General features: G+C 51.2%; 1 protein-coding gene across 3 annotated transcripts; it reads right to left on the minus strand.

The window, feature by feature from the left end:
- Positions 1–1,000: 1,000 nt before the first annotated feature.
- On the minus strand, positions 1,001–24,266 carry AHCY (adenosylhomocysteinase). 3 transcript variants are annotated; one of them, XM_033186150.1, is made up of 10 exons: positions 22,577–23,812; positions 16,521–16,711; positions 15,201–15,276; positions 13,079–13,228; positions 12,132–12,244; positions 11,443–11,650; positions 11,263–11,350; positions 11,047–11,164; positions 6,823–7,017; positions 1,001–1,902 (listed from the first exon to the last, which is right to left on the minus strand). In XM_033186150.1, the coding sequence occupies exons 1-10, from the start codon at positions 22,608–22,610 to the stop codon at positions 1,771–1,773; spliced, it is 1,305 nt and encodes a 434-aa protein (XP_033042041.1). In that variant the 5' UTR covers positions 22,611–23,812; the 3' UTR covers positions 1,001–1,770. The 3 variants fall into 3 exon arrangements, with proteins under 3 accessions (XP_033042041.1, XP_033042042.1, XP_033042043.1); XM_033186151.1 differs by lacking the exon at positions 22,577–23,812 and adding an exon at positions 24,064–24,266 and having other exon boundaries at positions 1,008–1,902; XM_033186152.1 differs by having other exon boundaries at positions 1,665–1,902; positions 22,588–23,812.
- Between the last annotated feature and the right edge of the window lie 585 nt (positions 24,267–24,851).

Consider the following 24,851-nt stretch of genomic DNA (forward strand, 5'->3'; position numbering starts at 1 on the left):
ACACATGTAACTTATGCAACTTAAACTATGTGCACTCAGGGAAAAAGAAAAGGTAAGAGTTGTCAGGCAGGATATACTGATGAGCATCTAACCAGAGTGAGCAGTTTTCAGCCCCTCATGCCTTGCTGATCATGGGCCACTGAGTGTGACTTAAGGGTTTTACTTGACATCATATCTTTAGAACTTAATGTGAATCCCCACTTAGTGCACTTTTAAAAATACTGCAAACAGTCGGGCACAGTGGCTCACCCCTGTAATCCCAACACTTTAGGAGGCTGAGGCAGGCAGATCACTTGAGGTCAGGAGTTCAAGATCAGCCTGGTCAACATGGTAAAACCCCATCTCTACTAAAAATACAAAAAAACGGTGGCTCAAGCCTGTAATCCCAGCACTTTGGGAGGCCGAGATGGGCGGATCACGAGGTCAGGAGATCGAGACCATCCTGGCTAACACGGTGAAACCCCGTCTCTACTAAAAAATACAAAAACTAGCTGGGCGTGGTGGCGGGCGCCTGTAGTCCCAGCTGCTCGGGAGGCTGAGGCAGGAGAATGGCGTAAACCCGGGAGGCGGAGCTTGCAGTGAGCTGAGATCCGGCCACTGTACTCCAGCCTGGGCGACAGCGAGACTCCGTCTCAAAAAAAAAAAAACAAACAAACAAACAAACAAACAAACAAACAAACAAAAAAAAAAATTAGCTGGGTGTGATCTCAGCTATTTGGGAGGCTGAGGCAGGAGGATCACTTGAAGCCAGGAGGCAAAGGTTGCATTGAGCCAAGATTGCACCACTGCACTCCAGCCTGGGTGACAGAGCGAGACTCAAGAAAAACAAAAGCAAAAACAAGAATTCCCTCTTCACTTTAGCCATTCTTTCAAGCCTAAGGACCACGGGCAGTCATTCCACTGCAGACAACCCCGTGAATGCTTCATCAGCATGACTGTAACCCCCTATGCATGGCATACGTTGTTAGCAGAGGACTGTCTATAAAATAAAGGCTCAAAATTCTTTTAGACACCAAGATTTTTATTTACCCACCTTCCTGCTTTCTTTTAACATTATAGGCCAAATTATTCTCTTTTTGACCCAGGGTTGTGATAGGAACCACCTAGTTATAAAGTGGTGGCAGATTTCATGAAATCTGCCTGCATTCATCCATGTTTTTCTGGCCCCTTTCAACCTCTGGCTGTCACTTCTCTGTTCTTTCTCAGTTGCCCCTTAACAGTCTATTCTAACCCCTGTAAAACAGGGACTAAAAGTACTAACCTCATTGTTATGAGGTTTAAGACCCAGCACTAAGCCAGACTCTCAGGAAAATTCAAACAACAGTTCCTCTTTGCCCTTCAATATACCCCCTTCTCATCTGTCGTGGGCTGAGGAACCACTGGATCTGTAAACCAAGCACACAGGTATAATAAGTCCACAGACCAGGTGAAGGCCTAGATGGCAAAACACATGGACTTTGTGACTCCACTACTGACTTTGAGGTTAAGGAAGGACTGACTTAGTGAGCTGTTCCAAGACCACTGAGTTCATCGTTCCCTGTAGCTGGGACCTCCATCATGACTGGGGCTTGAGGAGAGGCCTCTGTTCCCGCTGCCACATTTGGAACAGTAGACGGCTACAGCAGAGGCCAAAAATTGAGCAATCGGCCCCAGAGAGTCGATGGGGGACACTGACAAACCAATCACAAAGCTGGTGCCGTTAGCTCTTAGGGAGGAGAGGCGGGGCCTGGGCAAGGACAGCAGCTGGAGGGTGAAGTGCAGACCTGGCTCTCAATAGCGGTAGTGATCCGGCTTGAAGGGGCCATCACGGGACATGCCCAGGTACTGGGCTTGCTTCTCAGTCAGCTTGGTCAACTTCACATTCAGCTTGCCCAGGTGGGCTTCAGCCACTGCCTCATCCAGCTGGGGAGAAACAAAGAAAGACTGGCAATCAGTGCCATGTTCTGGGATCCCTCCGTGTGTTTGGCAGCCAATAGAGGCAGAGCGTTCTGTTGAGGTATCTGCCATGTGTGGCACTCATGTTAACTCTTTCTATCCTCACATCCAGCCTCAGTTAATGTGTTGTTTTGGCTGCCTAGCCCCCCTCAAAAGGGAACCATGACACACCCTCCCCTCCATGTAGCCCTGACAAGACCATCAATCACATCTCCTTCCTCATTCTTCAACTCAAGCAGCTAACCAAAACACTTCTCTGGAACTGATCTATGCACAGGACATATTTTCCATGATAGGCAGAGACAAGGTGCTCCAGTCCCACTGGGATTCCTAAACAGGGAAGGGTATCAATCAGTCTCAGCTCACCAGTTGCAAGTCTGTTTTACAAGTGAAATGAAGATAGATCCGAGAGACAGAAAGACAGAGCTATGATGTCTTAGGTTTCTTAGCTATGAAATCCTAGGTTTCCAGTGTCTGGATCTGAGAATAAAGTTCTTTTTTTTTTTTTTTGAGACAGAGTCTCATTTGGACGCCCAGGCTGAAAGTGCAGTGGCACAATCTCGGCTCACTGCAACTTCCACATCCCAGGTTCAAGTGATTCTCCTGCCTTAGCCTCCTGAGGAGCTGGGATTACAGGCATGCACCACCACGCCTAGCTAATTTTCTGTTTTCAGTAGAGATGGGGTTTCACCATGTTGATCAGGCCGTTCTCGAACTCCTGACCTCAGGTGATCTGCCCGCCTCAGCCTCCCAAAGTGCTGGGATTACAAGCGTGAGCCACCGTGCGTGGCAGATCCGAGAATAAAGTTCTTTTTTGGATTAAACTGGTTCCTTTTTTGATTAAAATACATCTATACATTATTTGATACCCCTTTACGAATTAGAGCCTAATCCCCACCGCTTCCCCCCACCCCACCGATGATTCATTTCTAATGAATAGAAGAAAGCAGAAGTGATGGTGTGTGACTTTGGATACAAGTTCATAGAGACCCTATGGCTTCCTCCTTCCTCTCGTCTGGATGACTTACTCTGGAGGAAGCCAGATGCCATGTCCTGAGGATGCAAAAGCAGCCCTCTGGAGAGGCCCATGCATGAGGAATTGAGACCTCCTGTCAACAGTGATGTGAAGAGGAACTTCCAGACCCAGTCAAACCTTCAGATGATTGCAGCCCTGGCAGAAAATCTTGACTGCAACCTCATGAAAGAGCCTGAGTCAGAAGCAGCCAGCTAAGCTGATCTCAAATTCTTGACCGACAGAAACTGAAATAATAAATATTTATTATTTGGGCCGGGCGCGGTGGCTCAAGCCTGTAACCCCAGCACTTTGGGAGGCCGAGACGGGTGGATCACGAGGTCAGGAGATCGAGACCATCCTGGTCTACACGGTGAAACCCCGTCTCTACTAAAAAATACAAAAAACTAGCCGGGCGAGATGGCGGGCGCCTGTAGTCCCAGCTACTCGGGAGGCTGAGGCAGGAGAATGGCGTAAACCCGGGAGGCGGAGCTTGCAGTGAGCCGAGATCGTGCCACTGCACTCCAGCCTGGGCGACAGAGCTAGACTCCGTCTCTAAATAAATAAATAAATAAATAAATATTTATTATTTGAAGCCAGTAAGTCTGGGGGTTAGATTGTTATGCAGCAATAGATAACTGATACACTGGTTTGAACAGTGTTTCTATCACTTGTGACCAAAAGGATTCTAATCCACTGCCATCCTCCTTTTATAAAATGAGGAAATCAAGGTTCAGAAAAGTGAAATGACTTGTCCATGGTCACCAAGCTAGTGAATGACAGAGCTAGGATTTGAACCCAGGTCTATCTGGCTTCAAAGCCCCAAAATATGTCTCAAGAATCCCAGCTTAATGCCTCCAGAGCAGCTCTGAAGAGATTATGCAGAAACTGAGGAGGACAGAGGCAAGAGTTAAATACAAGCCAGCCTCTAACTCTCTCACGAGGGAGACCTCTCCCTACCGCTGAGGGACCCTGTCCTGTCCCATGATGGCATGGCGGCCTTTCACCACAGCTCAGCCCACAGCTTTTACATTCCCAAGTGGTTTCATTATCTACTGTTTCATTAGAGCCTCCCAAACACCCTTAAGAAGTAGGATGGGTGGGGTTTATCCTTGTACCTTCAGATGAAGCAACAAGCCTGCAGGTGATATGCTCAGTTGAGAGGCAGACAATAGTAGGACCAGGGCCCAGCCTAGAACTGAGTCCACATCAGTTCCAGAGGTAGAACGACAGCCTCCAACCCCCATAGTACACATTGAAATCAACCTTCTGTTCAGCCTGGACTAGTCCAGAACTTTTCCTTCTTCCAGCACCCTGAACCAGAAGGTATGTGTCATGTCATAAGGTCAACACCTTGGACAGACAGAGCTAGGTTCTATTCCTGGCCCAATACTTAACATCTGTGAGGGCAAGTCAATCTCTATACCTTACTTTCCCCATTCACAGGATGGATCACTCATCTCTCAAGGCTGTTACAAAGATCAGTGCTACTCAGAGTCATTAGTGCAAGTAGGAGACTTAATAAATGGTGGCTGCCTTCTCTGTCATTTGCTGACCAAGGTACCTAGTCCCTTGCCTACATACAGCATATGAGGCATGATGCCAAGAGTGTCCTGTCCCCAAGCCACGTGTTAGCAATGATGAAGAAAAGTGGTAAGGACAGAGCCAGGTGCTGAGGCAGGAAGTGAGAGCTTTGCCTCTTTCACTTCCAATCCTGGCCTTATATCAAAGGCCTGACCAATTCCTCACCAAACTCACAGCCATATTTCCCCCAGGTGGGAACAGATAAGGATCAAGTGAGAATCTTTCAACCCCACAACCAGTTGCATAGAACAAGGTACGCCTTGAGGTCCTTGTGGGTAAAAAGTTTGGTCCAGCAAGACATTGCTCCAGGGAGATTAGTTGTTGGCTGGCCCTGGAGACAGATGCCCCAGGCCTCTTCCTGCATCTTCCTCAGTTGACAGAACCAGCCTTTCTTTTTTTTTTTTTTTTTTTTGAGGCAGAGTCTCGCTCTGTCGCCCAGACTGGAGTGCAGTGGCGCAATCTCGGCTCACTGCAAGCTCCGCCTCCTGGGTTTCCGCCATTCTCCTGCCTCAGCCTCCCGAGTAGCTGGGACTACAGGCGCCCGCCACCTCGCCCGGCTAGTTTTTTTGTATTTTTAGTAGAGACGGGGTTTCACCATGTTAGCCAGGATGGTCTCGATCTCCTGACCTCGTGATCCGCCCGTCTTGGCCTCCCAAAGTGCTGGGATTACAGGCTTGAGCCACCGCGCCCGGCCAGAACCAGCCTTTCAAAGGATGAAGGGATGGTATGTAGACCTCATCACAGCTTCTCCAGCAGCCAAAGGCTGGAAGAGTAAGAGCTACTCTTACCGTTTAGCTCATAGGGAGACCGAGGATCGGACAGGGTAAGGGACAAAGCAAAGTTCACCTGTAATACTGCCAAGAAGAGCCAGGACTAAAACATCTGTCCTGACTCCAGGGAAGGGTAGACTGCATGGGGTGTTAGGGTGAGCACTGGATTTCATGTCAGAGGACTTCATCATCATGGTTACGCAGACCACACAGCCACAGTGAGATGCCATGCTTAGGGATGTATCGTTTTTTTTTTTTTGAGACAGGGTCTCACTCTGTCGCCAGGCTGGAGTGCAGTGGCACGATCTTGTCTCACTGCAACCTCCATCTCCTGGGTTCAAGCGATTCTCTTGCCTCAGTCTCCCGAATAGCTGGGATTACAGGCGTGCATCACCACGCCAGGCTCATTTTTGTATTTTTAGTAGAGATAGGGTTTCACCATGTTGGCCAGGCTGGTTTCCAACTCCTGACCTCAAATGATCTGCCCACCTCGGCCTCCCAAAGTGCTAGGATTACAGGCGTGAGCCACCGTGCCCAGCCAGGGATGTATCATCTTATTACAAGGCCACAAACATGCAGCCTGCAGACTGCACTCAGTTTATACACATGTCCAAGTTAACCCACCCAGTTATTTTTTAAATTATAATGAGGCCAGGTGCAGTGGCCGAGGTGGGTGGATTACTTGAAGTCAGGAGTTCGAGACCAGCCTGGCCAATATGGCAAAACCCCATCTCTAATAAAAATACAAAAAAATTAGCCAGGTGTGGTAGCACGTGCCTGTAATCCTAGCTACGAGAGGCTGAGGTGGGAGGACTGCTTGAACCTGGCAGGTGGAGGTTGCAGTAAGCCAAGATCACATCACTGTACTCTAGCCTGGGCAACAGAGTGAGACTCTATCTCAAAAAAATAAAAACAAAACTATAATGAGTTGCCTGTATTTAAAAATCATTTCATATAGAGATCTTGGTATCTCTGGCTCTCCTGAAAGGTCAGAAGCCCCAATCAGATGGACCCGGGTTCCTAGGTGGCAACCAGCCCTTTCCCCCTTCAGCTGTTCTAGCCCTTGTTCGGCTGGCGTCACTCGTTCACCTGCCCAGCCCCTGCGGGTGTGTGGATTCAGGACCCTGATCTCAGGAAATCCTCACAGTCCTGAAGAGGGGTGCTATTACCTTCATTTCACAGATGAGAAAATGAAGACACAGAGAAATGAAAGAATTTGCCTGGATTACACAGCCTCTAAGTGGTGGGGCTAAGATTCAAACTGGGGTGTGTCCCACTCCAAGGCCCAGGCTCTTCTCAACACCTGGTCCTGCGGCTCTGCTGTGCTCCAGGGAGTCACTCCCCACTGTGGGCCTCAGTTTCTTCCTCTGTCAATGGGGAGAATGACTTCTGCACTGTAGAGGACCCCATGAGGGCCTCTGAGAGGGCAGACAGACAAGCACTTTATAAACTCTGGCAAGCCCTGTGTGGGGATCCCGGGATTCGACACGTGACCCTTGGCTTCAGATAGAACAAACCCACCTTCTTGGGCAGAAAGTGAACCCCAACGGGGTACTTGTCTGGATGGGTCCACAGCTCGATCTGTGCCATCACCTGGTTGGTGAAGGAGTTACTCATCACGAAGCTGGGGTGGCCCATGGCACAACCCAGGTTGACCAGCCGACCCTCAGCCAGCAGGATGATGCGGCGCCCATTCTTCAGCCGGTACCGGTCCACCTACACACAGGCAGGGCAAGGGTGAGGGCACGCAGAGCCCCACTCCCACAGCCCACCCCTGCCACAGCCCACCCTCTGGTCTGGCAGGCCTCCCTGCCTCCAACAGTGCCCATGAGGCATCCAAACTGCCCCAAAACAACCTCCAGCACATAGCCTGGCACAAAAATATTAGCCGATATTTATGAAGAAATGCTAAGCTGCAAACCGCACAGTTCTGCTGTGAGAACTTCATGTGCTCACACTTGCTTGGCGCATACAAGGCACTCAGTAAGCAGCTGCTAATGTTATTGTTATGATCACTGTCACGTGCCCTGTCCTAAGTCCTTTACAGGTAACTACCACATTTCATCCCAGAAACAACCCTGCAATTTCAGTACTGCTGTCATCCCCATTTCAGATTTAGAAACTGAAGTTTAGGAGGGTTAGGTCACTTGTCCAGAGTCACACACTAAGAGGAGGCTGCAATTTGAGTCTGGATGGTCTGAGGACAGATCCCATGTTCTCAATAACCATGAAATAGTTTTGAATGCAGCTTACTAAAAGCTGAATGCCATGGCACTCACATCGGAATCACCTCAGAAGCTTTAAAAAATGAGGATACCCTGGCCTCATTCCCAGAGACTCCTATTCGTGTGGCCCATAGTGTGGCTCCCAGGTGACTGCCAAGGTTGAGAACTCCTGGTTTTGTGAGTGAACGTGACATGGAAATACCCAGCCTCAGTGCCCCAGTCCTCTGTCTGTCCCAGCTGTCTGAACACACAAACTTGCTTTTTCCCCACTCTCAGCTCTTCCCCTGCCATCCCTCCACCCTCAGGTGGCCTCCCAAACATTTCCCCAAAGCCCAGGTTTCCCAGCTGCTCCAAAGGCCTAGTGCTGGTCCAACGAAAGGTCTCTGATGCCCATCAAGCATTGATGGATGCGTCAATCAATAAGCACTCACTGATACCCATCTAAGTCCCTTTCAGGGACACATCAACCCAGACTCTACACTCCTGGTACAACAGTGGGGTCAGAGACCAAAGCCATTGATGGATGCTGCACTAGGGGTCTGTACTAAGAGTGTGGGCATTGCCTCTGCCTGAGGAGCTGGCCAGGAAGGGGGTCTCTTTTTTATAACTTTTTTTTTTTCCCCTGAGATGGAGTCTCACTCTGTCATCCAGGCTGGAGTACAGTGGCGTGATCTCAGCTCACTGCAACCTCTACCGCCTGGGTTCAAGTGATTCTCCTGCCTCAGCCTCCAGACTAGCTGGGACTACAGGCATAAGCCACCATGCCCAGATAATTTTTTGTATTTTTAGTAGAGACAGGGTTTGACCATGTTGACCAGGCTGGTCTCAAACTCCTGACCTCAAGTGATCCACCTGCCTCGGCCTCCCAAAGTGCTGGAATTGCAGGCGTGAGCCACCGCACCTGGCCGGAAAGGGGTCTCTTGAGCTGGGCTGAGAAGATGAACAAGGAGAAGGGCATGTGTTCTGTTCCAAACAAACAGAGCTGTCTGGACAGATGAGCAGAAGTAGGAGCTGCAGTGGGTATTCAGGGAGTGGTCAAATATGGCCTAAGTACAGAGGCCCTTGAGAGGATGGACAAGAGATAAGGTTGGGCAGAAGGCTGGCAAGACTGTCAAGGATGTTGAGGGTGGGCACAGAGTCCAACTCTGGAAGGCAGCTTGGCAGAAAGGTGCCCATCACCCCAGTGTAGCAGGTTTCACCTGTGATGCCTTTGCAGAAGGAGGTCTGGCTGGCTGTCAGGGGTATGGCTGCCACAGAAGCATGCCCTGGCCACCCCCACACTGTGATGAGTGCCAGGCCTTCTAGGCAGAGATGGAGGTGCCCTCTGCCTAGCCGGGAACTGACACCCTAGACTAGCGCAGGACCTAGCCAAGGAGAACGCCCACGCAGGAGCAGAGCACCCAAGGGGAGCAGTGTAGGAGATGTGGGTTCACAGAGCTGCCTGTCTGCTTCTCTGGGACCTGGGCTTCTGGTGTGGCTATGACTGGGTGGGTGTCAGGGCTTTGGCCAACTCTGTGTCTGTATCTTCTATATCATATCTCAAACACGGCACAGCACCAACTCAAATACCTCACATTAAATGGGCTCTTCTCCCTTTAAAAAATGTGATGGGCCTGGTGCAGCAGCTCACACCTGTAATCCCAGCACTTTGGGAGATAACAAGCTCAGGAGTTTGAGACCTGACCTGACCTCAGCCTGACCTCATCTCTACAAAAAATAAAAAATTGGCCAGGTGTAGTAGTGCACACCTGTAGTCCCAGGTACTTGGGAGACTGAGGCAGGAGGATCAGTTCCTTCAGCCCAGGAGGTCAAGGCTGCAGTGAGCCATGATCGTGCCATTGCTCTCTAGCTTTGGTAACAGAGCGAGCCCGTCTCAAAAAAAAAAATGAACATCTCTATACACATCTTAATTATCTCCTAAGGACCAATTACAGGAGATTGCCCAAAGAGGTTGCTTAACTTTAAAGCTCTTGAGATCCAAAGCCAAAATGTCTTCCAGAAACATACTACTTTTATAATCAGATAAAAAATAAACCCATAATAATTGCAACTGAAGTAAAACTTCACACCCCCCACAAGAACTCATCTTCCAGTTTCAGTGCCCCAATGCCTAATGCAAACCTGTTCTTTCCCAGCTCAGTGCATGGGCCTGCTCCTCACACAGCGGTTCAAGCTGTGTCCCTTTTTGTTGTTTTTATCTGCTTGTTTTTTTGAGATGGGAGTCTCGCTCTGTTGCCCAGGCTAGAGTGCAGTGGAGCAATGTCAGCTCACTGCAACCTCCGCCTACCAGGTTTAAACGATTCTCGTGTCTCAGCCTCCCAAGTAGCTGGGATTACAAGCACCCACCACCATGTCCAGCTAATTTTTTTTTTTTTTTTTTTTTGAGACAGTCTCACACTGTCACCCAGGCTGGAGTGCAATGGCAGGATCTCAGCTCACTGCAACCTCCGCCTCCCGGGTTCATGTGATTGTCCTGCCTCAGCCTCTCAAGTAGCTGGGATTACAGGCACACACCACCACACCCGGGTAATTTTTTGCATTTTTAGTAGAGACGGGGTTTCACTATGTTGGCCAGACTGGTCTCAAACTCCTGACCTCATGATTTCCCCCTCTCAGCCTCCCAAAGTGCTGGGATTACAGGCGTGAGCCACCATGTTCGGCCCCCCCCCCTTTTTTTTTTCCGAGATGGAGTTTCACTCTTATTGCCCAGGCTGGAGTGCAATGGCGCGATCTCAGCTCACTGCAACCTCCACCTCCCGGGCTCAAACAATTCTCCTGTTTCAGCCTCCTGAGTAGCTGGGATTACAGGCACATGCCACCACACCCTGCTAATTTTTGTATTTTTAGTAGAGATGGGGTTTCATCATGTTGGTCAGGCTGGTCTCAAACTCCTAACCTCAGGTGATCCGACCGCCTCGGCCTCCCAAAGTGCTGGGATAACATGCGTGAGTCACCACGCCCGGCCCAGCTAATTTTTTTGTATTTTTAGTAGAGATGGAGTTTCAACCATGCTGGTCAGGATAGTCTCGAACTCCTGGCCTCAGGTAATCTGCCCATTTCGGCCTTCCAAAGTGCTGGGACTATAGGTGTGAGCCACTGTGCCTGGTCAAAGCTGTGTCATTTGTGACTCTGCCTTCATCCTGTCCCTACATGCTGTCCATCCATCCCCAGCACTCCCCAAGCGGAGGCAGCCATCATCCCCTGCAGGGATTCTATAAGCCTCCCCTAAAAGCCTCCCTCCCCACCACCTGCCATGGCTGCTTTTATTCTGCACACAGTAGCTAGAGTGATCTTTCTAAAACTACAGGCTCGCCACATACAGCTCACCTGCCTGATACCTTCAGGGATGCCGGCTGCCCTCAGGATAAGGTTGCCATCTCCGGCTGGCTCTGATGCTAGGCCCTCTTCTCCCCATGCTCCTGCACAGGTTGCCACCATCTCCTCAACTCCCCTCCCTGGCAGCCAGCACTCCTCTGCACTCCCATCTGCCCAGCCCGCTGGCAGGGCAGGAGCTTCTCACCTGCGGCTTGATGTTCACCTTCTCCACGGCGTTCTCATTGAGCCACTTGACATCGATCTCCACGTCAAAGTGTCCAATGTTACACACAATGGCATCATCCTTCATCTGCTCAAAGTGCCTGTCAGGCAGCCCAAGACCATGGGAGATTGTCAGAGACAGACAGCTATCCCAACCCTGCCCTCCTCCCTCACTTCCCAGGACCCCCATGGCACCTACCGGCCAAGGATGATGTCAACACAGCCTGTGGTGGTGACAAAGATGTTGCCCTCCTGACAGGCCTCATCCATGGTGGTCACCTCATAGCCTGTGCAGAGACAGTGGCTGTGGGTCATCTATGGTGGCCTTTCCCCTCCCTCTGGCCCCAGTGGCTGACAACCAACCCTTGCCCTATCCTACCTTCCATGGCAGCCTGCAGTGCGTTGATGGGGTCAATCTCAGTGATGATGACACGGGCCCCAAAACCCCGCAGGGCCTGGGCACAGCCCTTGCCCACATCGCCATAGCCTGCTACCACCGCTACCTTGCCAGCAATCATCACATCTGTGGCCCGCTTGATGCCATCTATGAGGGACTCCCGGCAGCCATAGAGGTTATCAAACTTGCTCTGAAAGGAGAGGGGGTAAGAAGACAATGGGGGCGGGCAAGGCCCTGGGGCCAGGACCACTTGGCCTCACAGTATTCTGAAGAGCCCAGGTGTCATGGGCCCACCAAGCATCCCGGCCTGGGCTGAACCCCTCCAGCAGCCAATGCCCCCACACGCCCTTCACCCCAGTCGGCTCCAAGAGCTTCTCTCTAATCTTTCCCTGCTGGTGTGGAGCCTTCCTAGGCATCAGTTACTAGGAGAGACTGCCCGGTCAAAGACCTTGCTTAACTTGAAAGCTCTTCTTCCCAAAGCCATAAAGCTCCTGACGCCCAGCTCTGAGACCCCTTTTAAATGCACTCATTAGCCTTGGTCTATAACCGCTTTTGCCCCTCAAATGAGGGCTCCATGTCTCTCGCCTCAGCATTCCTGGGCACTCTTCTTCAGAGGCCTTGCCCTGAGCTGCAGCCACTACAGCAAGAGCTGTCACTGCCCCTCAGCTCACCTTGGTGACAGAGTCATTGACGTTGATGGCAGGCACCTTGAGGATCCCATTGGCCATCATCTTGTAGAGGTTGTGGACCCCAGTCGTTGTCTCCTCAGAGATGCCTCGGATGCCTAAACAAGAGAGGACAAGACAAGCCTCAGAGATGCCACACCTGTGCTCACGCAAATTCTTCATCTTTGCCCCCTAAAGCCATTCATCTTTCTGGGTTCCCATCTCTGTGACTGATCCCACAGGCCCCCCTAGTCACACAGACCCGCGTGAGGGAGGAGTCCCTGATGCCCTCCTACAGGGAAGCCACCGCCAGGCCTAGTGACTCTGCCTCCCAACAACTCCCAGCTTCTCTTTTCTCACTGCTGCTGCCCTAGTCCCTGACCCTGTGACTTCTTCCCAGTCTCCCTACCGCAACCCATCCTCCATGCAGCAGCCATTTCTAACATGTATCTTCTCAGAGAAATCTTCTCAACGCCCTCCAGTTATTTTCCCTTGCTCTGAGAATCAGGTCAAACACTTTTCTATTGGCCTATTAGGCCCTAACACATGTGGCCTTCACGAAAGTTCACACCATACCCCCCAGCGAAGGTTCCCTTTGCTCACTGCTATCCTGTGGGCCTCTTTTCTGCTTCCTGAACACTCCAGCCATTCCTGCCTCAGGGCCTCTGCACTCTCCGCACTCCCTGTGCCTACTTTGAGCAAAGCTGGCTCCCTCCCACCTATTCCCAGCCATGGCCCTGTGCCTGCCCTTGGGCCATTGGCTCAGCTGCCCTAGCCTCACAGCCTCAGAAGTCAGGAGGCCCCAGTATGAATGCCAGAGCCTGCCATCCTCCCATCCTCCAGATCCTGCTGCTTGAGGCAATGGAAATCCTGCCAGGCCTGCGGCCATCATGTGGGCGAGCAGGTCCCACCCAGGCTGCCAGCACCCAGCCCACCTGCCCCGCCCTGCTAACCTGACAGGAGCTGCGGGTACTTGGTGTGGATGAGGTTGGTGAGGTCGCCCCCGTCATCCAGAATCATGTTGAGGGGCCCATCCTTGAAGTACAGCGTCTGCTCAATGCACCACAGGTACTCCTCGTCCGTTTCGCCCTTCCAGGCATACACTGGAGGGTGAGTGGCACATCAGGGCCTGGACTTCCCCAACTGGTACTTGCTCCAGGGAACAACCCTGGCAGAGCCAAAACTACCTCCTTCCCAATTTCCATCCCCAGCCACCTCCGGCCCCTCTGAAGACTCAGCAGTGGTAAGAACACAACTTGGAGCCACATAGATCTGGGTTCAAATCCTGGCTCAGCCACTTGCCAGCTGTGTGACCTTGGGCAAATCACTTCACCTCTCTGAGCCTCAGTCTTCTCCTCTGTAAATAGGGCTCACAATAGTATGGACTAAGTGAGACAGAAGCCATGTACAGCCCCACAGATATAGATATCAGGAAATAATTATTTCCTTTCCCATCCCCTTCTGCCTGGGCCCCAAGGACTGAGGCATCAACCCTAAGTGACCAGAGCTTGATGCCCCACAATGCCTCCCCCTCAGCAGGATCCACAAGGCAGGATCCAAGGTTTGCTCTGCACTGAAAGGACTGGAGCACCAGCAGCCTCCGTGCAGGAGAGTCTCAGGCAAAGTCTGGCCAAAAAATGACTACGAGCAGATACCATGTATGGGGCACTTGCTTTCTGCCAGACATGACTCTAAATCCTCCATACCCCATCTCATTCTTCCTCATAGAAACCCTGTGAGGCAGCCATGACCATTATCATCACTTACAGATGCCCACAGAGGGGCTAAGATGCACTTGGGTCACGCTACATGAAATTCCAGAATAGATACCAGAACTAAGGGCTACTGACCACCAGCCCACACTCCTCCCATGTGGCATGACTAGGGTACAGGTGTGGGGTTCCCAGGAGCCTCTTGCGAGCAAAGGATGCTGGCCAAGCAGAGCCAGCTGCTCCTACCCACAACTGGAGCAGGCAATGGTCTTAAGAATTGCACTGAGCCGAGATTGCACCACTGCACTCCAGTCTGGGCAACAGGGCAAGACTCCGTTCTCAGAGGAAAAGAAGAGAGAAGAGAGAAGAGAGAGAAAAGAGAGAAAAGAGAAAAGAGAAAACAGGCCGGACACGGTGGCTCACGCCTGTAATCCCAGCACTTTGGGAGGCCGAGGTGGGTGGATCACGAGGTCAGCAGATGGAGACCATCCTCATTAACATGGCGAAACCCTGTCTCTACTAAAAATACAAAAAATTAGCCGGGCATGGTGGCAGGCGCCTGTAGTCCCCGCTACTTGGGAGGCTGAGGCAGGAGAAAGGCGTGAGCCCGGGAGGCGGAGCTTGCAGTGAGCCCAGATCATACCACTGCACTCCAGCCTGGGTGACAGTGGGACTCCGTCTCAAAAAAAAAAAAAAAGAGAGAGAGCAAAGAAAAGAAAAGAAAAGAAAACAAGGCCACAAGGACTTTCCCAGAAGAAAGCCATGGTGCCCAGTCAAGGCTGAGGAATGGGGGCCATGCCCATTCAGCCCTGGTCAGTCTGTGAAGGAGCACTGCGCCACCCCCTCCTCTCCACCTATGGTTGGTTAGAAGGAATCCTGAATGTCCTATTTAATCACTGGGTCAGATCTAACCACTCCTCTCCCCAAGTTCAGGCAGACATGTGCCCAGCCTGTGAAGCTCCTTTCTCGTTAGTCTTGGTCCTTCCTTAGTCCTTTAGACCACCATACCCTAGGCAGTGAGCCTCTTTTTCTGCCCCGTAGCCCTCCCCAGTTCTTTGGAAAGAGATCCACATCCTTCCTTTAATGAACTTCCCCTCCGCTTCATCATTTAGTTCCCAATCATAAGATCTTGCTCTTCCTGGTTACATGGCTTGACTTGGGTCAATAAACAACTTCCACAGGATTTGAGACGATGATGGGACAAAGCAGCTCTTTCCTATGGGTCGCTGGGCTAGGATTTTGTGGCCGTTACTCCTCTCCCCTTCTGTAATGTAAGGAAGTCTGTTGCTCTAGCAGTCAGTGAAGCAAAGAAGGCTGAGGCCTTTCACAAATTCCACATGTCCCAGCTGCAAGCAGGACTCACCCGGAATGCCAGCCTTGGCAATGGCAGCTGCCGCATGGTCCTGGGTGGAGAAGATGTTGCAGCTGGACCACTGCACCTAGAAGAGCCATCAAAACAAGGCTGTTGGTCACCAGTGGCTCAAAAGCACAAGGGACGCTGGGCAAGGAAAAGGGAGAGCTCTTCGGGTAGTGGGGACAGGTTTGGAATCTAGGTACAGCAAGCTCTAGGATCACAGCCTGGGGACGCTAGGTGGGTAGATGGGAGCCAGACCAGGGGCAAGATCCAACTCAGGTTTTAAAACCTCACTCTGGTGCTGTGTGGAAGGGAAAGGGTGGCAGCAAGGAGACAACTGAAGAAACTGTTGGAGAAGACTCCAGACAAGAAATATGACAGTAGCAGTGGAGGTGATGAGAAGTTGTCACATCCTGGGTCTACTCTGAAGGCTGCACTGACAGGATTTGCTGAGGGATGAGTTGTTGGAGTAAAAGGGGTTGGGAGTGGGGAGGAAAGGGTGGGGAGGAGATGACTCCCAGATTCTTGAACTGAGAGAACCCAGAAGGCTGGAGTGGAGGTTCCATTTACTCAGGTGGGGAAGGCTTCGGGAAGAAGAGTGGGCAGAAAATCCTGAGTCTGTTTGAACATGTTCTGCCTGAGATGAGTACTAGACCTCCAGGTAGCGTCAATGCCCCGGCTCCTGGATATGCCAGTCTGGAGTTCCAAGAGAAGTCCAGGCTAGTACAAAAATGTGGGAGTCATCACCAGATCAATAGTATCTAAAGCTATAAAATCAGACCTCCAAGAGTGAATGCTGAAAAGAAAGAAGAGGTCCAAGGACTGAGCCCTGAGCCCTCTGTGGGTTTTGGCTGCACTGTCCTACCCTGCTGTACGAAACCAGCTTGCTTCTTGACTCTCAGACCTCAGGAGAGCTGTCATTCATTGGCACACATGACCCAGGCTGAACCAATCAGAGCTGCCATCATCTGGCCAACCATAATGGGTCCAGGGTAGGCCTGTGACCCCAGGAAGGCCAAGGCAAGCTGGCCCTTACAGGACTAAGTAGGACATGGGCATTGAGTTTTTCCTGACAGAGCATCCATCAGGAGGATGCCTTGAGGGTAGCCAACAGTGACCTTCCCAGCCAGGGAGAAAATCCGCAGAACACTCACCACAAAGTGTGGCAGCACTGGGCAACGGGGAGGAAACCCAATGAGAGAGAGGAGACCCTCCAGGCCCAGGGTTGGCTCCACACCTGGAAGGTCCCCACCCCAGCACAGTCGTCTTCTTCCCTGGCTGAACCCAGGGAGGGCAAGGACTCTGGGGTGTTACAGCTGTGGGCCTCACCTCAGCACCCAGGGCGACGAGGGTCTCAATGAGGACGGCTGTCTCCACCGTCATGTGCAGGCAGCCGGCGATACGAGCGCCCTTCAGTGGCTTGGAGGCCGAGTACTGCTCCCGCATACGCATCAGGCCCGGCATCTCGTTCTCAGCAATGTCCAGGGCCTTGCGTCCCCAGGCAGCCAGTCCGATGTCAGCTACGGGGAGAAGTAGGTGGGAGTTCCGTGAGCCCCTTTGTCCCACCAACCCAGAGGGGCGGTCACTGTGTGTGGACCCTGATCCACGTGTGGAATCAACACACCAGGGCTTAGCACTGTCACCACATTCTCTCACTCATTCAACAAGTATTTATGAAACCAGAGTACTCAAGAAAGACATGGTCCCTGCCTACCTGCCCCTTTCTGACTTGTGGAAGAACACATTTCATCACACAGGGACACAAAAATTACAACATAAAGAAGTGTCCCTCTGAAAAACAGCCCACATGACACTTCCTACTACCCTGCCTTTCTGCTGACACCCTATCAACCTCCAGGTCACTCCTCACTCCCTAAAGACGTTAGCTTCTGGTTCTCCATAGCCCTCTCTCAGTCATCACTCCTGGTGATTCAACGCTCATAAACACGATCTAACACTTTGGATATGACAGTTCCTTGATCTCCTTTCAGATGTGAAAATGCTTCCCCACTCCTGATGTTTCTTTTCACCTGGAGGAACTCATCCGTATAACTAATGCTCTTGGCCTCTCTGCCCCAGGGGAGGTGGGGTGAACTTGCCTGACCAGTAAAACTGACAGGAATAAATGGTGTGCTCAGCTTAGCTCTCCCTTCTTTCTGCAAGCAAGCACTCACCTGCCCACTTGCAGGAAGCTGGTGTTCTCTGCTTTTCCAGAGACCAACTTACCCTGGCCTACTTTGCCTGCAACGGACTGGGTAACTGCTCTATCTGAGGGTTCAGTCAGCAGGATCATTTGGATTTCATATTAATCTATAGCCTCTGGCTTCGAGGTTATTAGTAATAAAAGGTAGTATTTTGGGTGCTATCTGCCACCTAAAATACCAATCTACATCCTCTGGCTTCAAGGTTATTAGTAATAAAAAGTATATTTCAGATGCTATCTGCCACCTAAAATGTCTCGAATTTGTTCAAATTCTCAGGCAGGAAAGAAGGATATTATTACGAGCTAACTCACTATCTCAATACTCTTCCCTCTGATCCATCTCAACCTCCTCTCTCCCCTATCACACTTGGTCCATTTCCAAGGTCATACTCTAGGTCAGTCCCTAGGTCAAAGTTTGCAGACTTCCCCAATAAGGGATGCTCCTCTGGCATGCTTGTAAATCTCTCCTGGAAAATCTGATTCAGCAGGTCTAAGACTCCTGGTGATTTTTATCTTTAGGGAAGCTTAGATACTGCCAATCATCCAAAGAGGTAGGCGGTGGGAGACAAAGGATGCTGTAGAGAATTTAATAATCTAAGAATTTAATAATAAAACTATCTAAGTCAGTCAGCTTCCTACAGTGCATTGTAACAATTTCAGAATGAAACATGCCTCCTGCATGAAAGACCACTCTGGCTGTGCCTCAACTCAAGCCACCCACCCCAGCCCTCCTACCCCGGTAGGCCATCATCAATGATAGCTCTCATTGGAAATCTGGACTTCCAGCACCCAACTCTAACCACATCTCATCTTTCTGGGTTTCTCCCTCTCTGGAGGGAGTTCCAACAAGGCTGTGGCCTGTCAGGTCAGAACTTCTATTCAATTCATCCTACCAATTTCTACTGTCCCTTCTGCCCCCTTTCCCTTTGAGAACTCACTTGGCAAAACTCTCAGCCCAATTAAACCCGACCCTCCACTACACCAGAGCCACTGAACCCAGCAGGAGGACAATCACAACCACACCAAGACATCACATTTAATTATTTACTTATTTATTTTTGAGACATAGTCTGGCTCTGTAGACCAGGCTGGGGTACAGTGGCGCGATCTCAGCTCACTGCAACCTCCGCCTCCAGGGTCCCAGTTCAAGCAATTCTCCTGCCTCAGCCTCCCCAATAGTTAGGATTACAGGAATGTGCCACTATGCCCAGCTAATTTTTGTCTTTTTAGAGGACACGAGGTTTCAGCATGTTGGCCAGGCTGGTCTTGAACTCCCAACCTCGTGATCCACCTGCCTCAGCCTCCCAAAGTGCTGGGATTACAGGTGTGAGCCACCACACCTGGCCAACACATCACATTTGTTAACACCATAAAAGACACATAGCACATTGCAGCAACCTTATGACATTTTCCTAGTAAATTTACTCCCATTTTCTACTTTCCTCAACCCTCCAACACCTTTCCCCGTCGAATGACAATCTCACTTTCCAATTCACTGAGATGAATTCAGAACCAGGCCACTTTTCCCCTATGGAATCCACCAGTCACCTATAGCAGTCATCTACAGCTTCAGACCAGGCACTCTTTCCTGTTACCAAAGATGAGCTGGCCAGGCGTGGTGGCTCACACCTGTAATCTCAGCACTTTGGGAGGCCAAGGTGGGCAGATCACTTGAGGTCAGGAGTTCAAGAACAGCCTGACCAACATGGTGAAACACCGTCTCTACTAAAAATACAAAAATTAGCCATGTGGTGGTGAGTGTCTGGAATCCCAGCTACTCAGGAGGCTGGCAGGGGCATCACTTGAATCTGGGAGGCAGAGGCTACAATGAGCTGAGATCATGCCACTGCACTCCAGCCTGGATGACAGAGTGAGACTCAGTCTCAAAAACAACAAAATAAAATAGATGAGCTGTCCCTGCTCCATGGAGCCCGATTCCACATCCCCTCTCCTCCTTAAGGACTTCCATACTCCACTGAAACTGCTTTTTTTTTTTTTTTTTTTTGAGACGGAGTCTCGCTCTGCCGCCCAGGCTGGAGTGCAGTGGCCGGATCTCAGCTCACTGCAAGCTCCGCCTCTTGGGTTTACGCCATTCTCCTGCCTCAGCCTCCCGAGTAGCTGGGACTACAGGCGCCCGCCACGTCGCCCGGCTAGTATTTTGGGGCTTTGAAGCCAGATAGACCTGGGTTCAAATCCTAGCTCTGTCATTCACTAGCTTGGTGACCGTGGACAAGTCATTTCACTTTTCTGAACCTTGATTTCCTCATTTTATAAAAGGAGGATGGCAGTGGATTAGAATCCTTTTGGTCACAAGTGATAGAAACACTGTTCAAACCAGTGTATCAGTTATCTATTGCTGCATAACAATCTAACCCCCAGACTTACTGGCTTCAAATAATAAATATTTATTTATTTATTTATTTATTTATTTATTTATTTATTTGGAGACGGAGTCTAGCTCTGTCGCCCAGGCTGGAGTGCAGTGGCACGATCTCGGCTCACTGCAAGCTCCGCCTCCCGGGTTTACGCCATTCTTCTGCCTCAGCCTCCCGAGTAGCTGGGACTACAGGCGCCCGCCATGTCGCCCAGCTAGTTTTTTGTATTTTTTAGTAGAGATGGGGTTTCACCGTGTTAGCCAGGATGGTCTCGATCTCCTGACCTCGTGATCCGCCCGTCTCGGCCTCCCAAAGTGCTGGGATTACAGGCTTGAGCCACCGCGCCCGGCCAACTGCTCTTTTGTCCCAAGACCAGCCTGACCTCCACACCTAATGCAAAATTACCCATGACCATGTTTCTCCCGGCAGCGCAGATCGCACAAATTACTTGTCCTCCTTCCTGAAACCCTTTCTTTACTTGGCTTCTGCGACTCTGTCCTGTGCTTTTCCACCTACCTTCTTGGTTCCTCTTTAGCTAAGACTTTAGCGTTTGGGGGCCCTCAGGGTTTCATCATCTCCCAGTTCTCTAATGTTTACCAATTAAGCTCATCCAGTCTTATGGCTTTACATACCTTCTCTACCAGGATGACTCCCACGTATTTCTCTCCAACCCAAACTACTTCCCTGAACTTGAGATTCAATGTGATCCAACTGCCTCCATGGCACCTCCACTTGGATGTCCAATCAGATCTATTATGTGTCATGTTGGAGTCCTCGTGGCTCCTTGCCCCTACTACCCGTTACTCTCCCAATCTTCCCATTTTAGGAAATGAAACCACCATTCAACCAGCAACTCTGCCCAAAAACTTAAGATTTGATTCCTCTTTTCCCCTTTCACCTCAATCAGCATGTTTCTGGCTCAACAAGCGAAATATATAAGCAATCCAACCGCATCTCACCACCTTCATCTAAAGTGTCACTTCTCAGGCCAGGCGCGGTGGCTCATGCCTATAATCCCAGCACTTTGGGAGGCCGAGGCAGGCGGATCACTTGAGGTCAGGAGTTCCAGACCACTGGGCCAACATGGTGAAACCCTGTCTCTACTAAAAATACAAAAATTAGTCAGGCGTAGTGGCGGGCACTTATAATCCCAGCTACTCAGGAGGCTGAGGCAGGAGAATCACTTGAACCTGGGAGGCAGAGGTTGCAGTGAGCCAAAATAGCACCACTGCACTCCAGCCTGGGTGAAAGAGGGAGACTCTGTCTCCAAAAAAAAAAAAAGAACAATAAAGAAAGAAAGAAACTGCCACTTCTCAGTTGGACACTGCTACAGCCTCTTCACTGGTCCCATGCTTTAACATGCCATTCTCCCCACAGTAGCCAGAGGAGGGAGGCTTTTAAAAATTTAAGTTACATCACCTCCATTATTCTACTAAACAAAACTAAACAAAACAAGCAAATCCTCCAATGGCTTCCCTCAATCTTCGGGCCCCATCTGCATGACTGCCTGCCCCTCCTCCATCTCTCCACTTCCCCCCCTCACTAGCTGCTCAACACACAGGCTTCCTGACCAACTTCAGGCAAGCTCCACTCATTCCCACCTCAGGGCTTTAACCCAAGCAGTTATCGGCCTGGAAGTCTCCTCCCAAGCACCTAATACAGTACCTGGCACAGTAGGTGCTGAAAAAAACCTGGAAACAGTCAAGAACTTAGTATATCCCTGCTAGAGGAACAAAGAGTGCACCAGGGTGACTCAAATAGAGGGGTGAGTTGGGACTTCAGTCCCAGTGAAGTGGGGACTCCACTGTTTTCAGGGGGCCAGCATGCAAAGACCAGCTTTGTCTTTTGAAAAGACCCCATTGGCTGCTGCGTGGATCTGTGGAGCAAGAGATCCCGGGAGACATGCAAGGAGACCAGAACTGGGGTGGTGACCATGGAGACAGACAAGTGGCAGATCTGCTCACATAAAATGGCATATCTGTGCCACCCCTGTCCTTGGGTCACCTTTGTGTCTCCAGCATGACCTGGCTCAGAGAAGGGGTCAGCAACTGTTTACTGACCATATCTGTCATCAGAACTAAATGAAAGAAGATCCATGAGAGGGGCTGGCACATGACAAGGGTGGCAAAGAAAAACAACACAAATCTGAACCTAGCCCGAGTCCCAGCATTTACTAAGGAGGAAAGAACCCAGAGGGGAGTTTGCTGCAGGTTCCGTAGCCAATTAACAGCAGAACCAGAACCGGCAGTCAGGCAGGGCTACAGCAGAGGCCCCTCTCAAGGCCCCTCCTGGGAGGGGCCCGGCTGTATGGGACAATGGGTTATGCCCTGTGCTACTAAGCTCCACCCCTCCACCACCACATGTCCCTCTAGCTAAAAGTAACTCCTTCAGTGCCCTCGAGGACACTGTGCAAGCCCCACAGTTTTCTGTGGGACCCTCAACTCCAAGGGCACAGGAGAGGGTAGAAGCTCCAATCTCTGGAGCTAAGGACTTGCAGAAGTCACAGGAACACCTGTCCCCAGGACAACTCAAGAGGAACAGCAAGAGCCCCTCTAAACATCAGTTTCTTCATCTGTAAAGAGAGGATAATCATCCCTAGCTTGCTATACACCCCAAGTAAAGAAAATGCCGTATGATCAAGATCTGGCGTACAGCAGGGCCTCCTTCCTCCAGCCTCATCCAGCTAAGCTCCCCCTCTCCCAAACCCAGCTTTATCTCCACCCACCTAACCCAATGGCCCCAATCCTGACCCACTAATCTCTCCACAGTATGACAAACCCCCATTCCAGCTCTACTATTGATGTGACCTTGACATAACTTTTCTGGGTTCAGTTCCAGCATTCACACAATGGAGACAGTCTACTCTGGTAGCAACTTGATGAACTACTTTAACTGAATCTTTGCATGTCACTTCCCAAGGGCCTCAGTTTCGTGTTCTATCAGGGGATAATGTCCACCTCTATGAAGATTATTCTGCAAACACACGTAAATCACCAGATATACAGCAAGTGTCCCATAAACGTGGATGCCATTCTCCAGACTTAATAGTGTCTTTTTTTTTTTTTTTTTGAGACAGGGTCTTGCTCTGTTGCCCAGGCTGGAGTGTGGTGGTGCAATCTCGGCTCACTGTAACCTCCGTTTCCCAGTTCAAACAATTCTCCTGCCTCAGCCTACCAAGTAGCTGGGATTGAAGGCCCCGCCACCACGCCCGGCTAATTTTTGCGTTTTTAGTAGAGATAGCGTTTCACCACGTTGGCGAGGCTGGTCTCAAACTCTTCACCTCAAGTGATTCTCCCACCTTGGCCTCCCAAAGTGCTGGGATTACAGGGGTGAGCCACCACACCCGGTCTAATAGTGTCCAAGTTCCTTGAAAAGCTACTAGCCAGACTGAACTGGTTTTTGCTGAAAATTCATTAGGATTGTTCCGCGTGTACTGGCTTGCACACAGTGGTGAAAGGGTACGCTCAGAGGTCTAGATGGCCTGCGTTCCAATCTTGCTCCATCACCACCAGCTGTAAGACTGAGGGCACGTTACCTCTGCCTCAGGATTCTCATCATAAAACGAGAACAGTTTCCCTACAGAGCCATAAGACTAAAATAAACCTAGAAGGCAGTGCCGATCCCACACGAAACGCTACGTAAACGTTTAACTATCCCTGTATCACACTTCAATTGGTGGGACAGCAGGATTTTTCTAATCACTCCAAATTTTCTTCAAGATTTCTGCAAGGCTGCCCCTGCTGGCGGGGTGGGGGACCCCACAGTTTGGGTAACTGGCCCAAAGTCTCAGGGGAAAGGACCGGAGCCGGCCTGGGGCTCGCTTTCCAGGCCTCTCTTCATACACCTTCCGGGGCACCAGTGCCCTCGTCGTCCCTGTAGGAGGCCCAGAGAGGGGTGGAAACTCGTCGGGGCCGCCCAGCTGGACCGCGTCCGGTCCAGGCCCAGGAGGCCGGGCGTAGGCCCCCTGAGCAGGGTCCGGCAGGTGCCAGCCGTCCCAGGCCGCGGCCAGGTGTGCTCTCCCGCGGAGCACGCCGCCTGTTTGCGGCTCTCAGCCAGCGCGGCGGCCCCGGCGTCGCGGGGCATGCTGGGACTTGTAGTCCGCAGCCACCCGGAACAGCCCTCTCACCGCCGCGCGAGCACTCCAACTTCCAGGTGGCTTCGCGCGGCCAGAAACGCGCCGAACCTGCGATTCCAGGGGTCCAGAGCGCCCCGAGTCGGCCCTGCAGCCCCCGCCACGAACAAACCCCGGGCGGGTGCCGAGCGGCAGCAACTGGCTGCAGGTCCTGGAACTCACCGACTTTGTAGGGCAGTTTGTCAGACATGCTGGCGGCGCTCGTGATAGAAACAGGCGAAGGGGGCTGGGCCTCAGTCTAGGGACACGCACTGGGCGGGCGGCGCCGGGTAGGGATATACGCGTGGCGCCGGCGCCTTTAAATATCTTCCCCATACTTGCATATTCATGACCCTCTGGGGCGGGGCCCAACGCGCAGGGCGGGGCAGGAATCTCACTCACCGGTCCGGAAGGGAGCGCTGTGAGAGGCCTGAGAGCCAGCCGGGCCGTCCTCTCGCTGGTTCAGCCAGTTAATTCAGTGTCAAAACCCAGCGGAACTGAAATTCCGCCAGTTCACTTCCCTGTGCCTCAATTTCCTGTAAAATGGGCCAAATGACAACTACCACACAGATTATTATAAGTAACGTTGCAGGCCAGGCGCAGTCGCTCACACCTGTGATCCCAGCCAGCAGTTTGGGAGGCCAAGGCGGGAGGATCGCTTGAGTCCAGGAGTTCAAGACCAGCCTGGGCAACATAGTGAGACCTCATCTCTACAAAAAAAATTTAAAAATTAGCCGGGCGTGGTGGCGTGCGCTTGTAGTCCCAGCTACTTGGGACGCTGAGGCGGGAGGGAGGCTCGCTTGAGCCCGGAGATCGAGGCTGCATGAGCTATCATCCCACTACAGCACTCCAGCCTGGGCAAAAGAGCAAGACCCTATCTCAAAAAAAAAATAATAATAAGTAAAGTTGTCATTTGTCAGGTACCTACTGACATCTCAAACATTCGCCTTACTCCATATAACCACCACCCT

The sequence above is a fragment of the Trachypithecus francoisi genome, unplaced genomic scaffold, assembly GCF_009764315.1.
Source record: "Trachypithecus francoisi isolate TF-2019V2 unplaced genomic scaffold, Tfra_2.0 Lachesis_group21, whole genome shotgun sequence".
Lineage (NCBI taxonomy): Eukaryota > Metazoa > Chordata > Mammalia > Primates > Cercopithecidae > Trachypithecus > Trachypithecus francoisi.

What these genes read in the sequence shown, in the direction of transcription:
- AHCY (XM_033186150.1), bottom strand. Translation starts at nt 22,610, where the DNA reads ATGCTGGAACTGAACCCAGAAAAGTTATGTCAAG. An exon ending in TCGTCGCCCTGGGTGCTGAG is followed by an intron (nt 15,277 to 16,520) that starts GTGAGGCCCACA and finishes TGGCTCTTCTAG; the next exon opens with GTGCAGTGGTCCAGCTGCAA. An exon ending in TCAATGACTCTGTCACCAAG is followed by an intron (nt 11,651 to 12,131) that starts GTGAGCTGAGGG and finishes CTCTCCTTTCAG; the next exon opens with AGCAAGTTTGATAACCTCTA.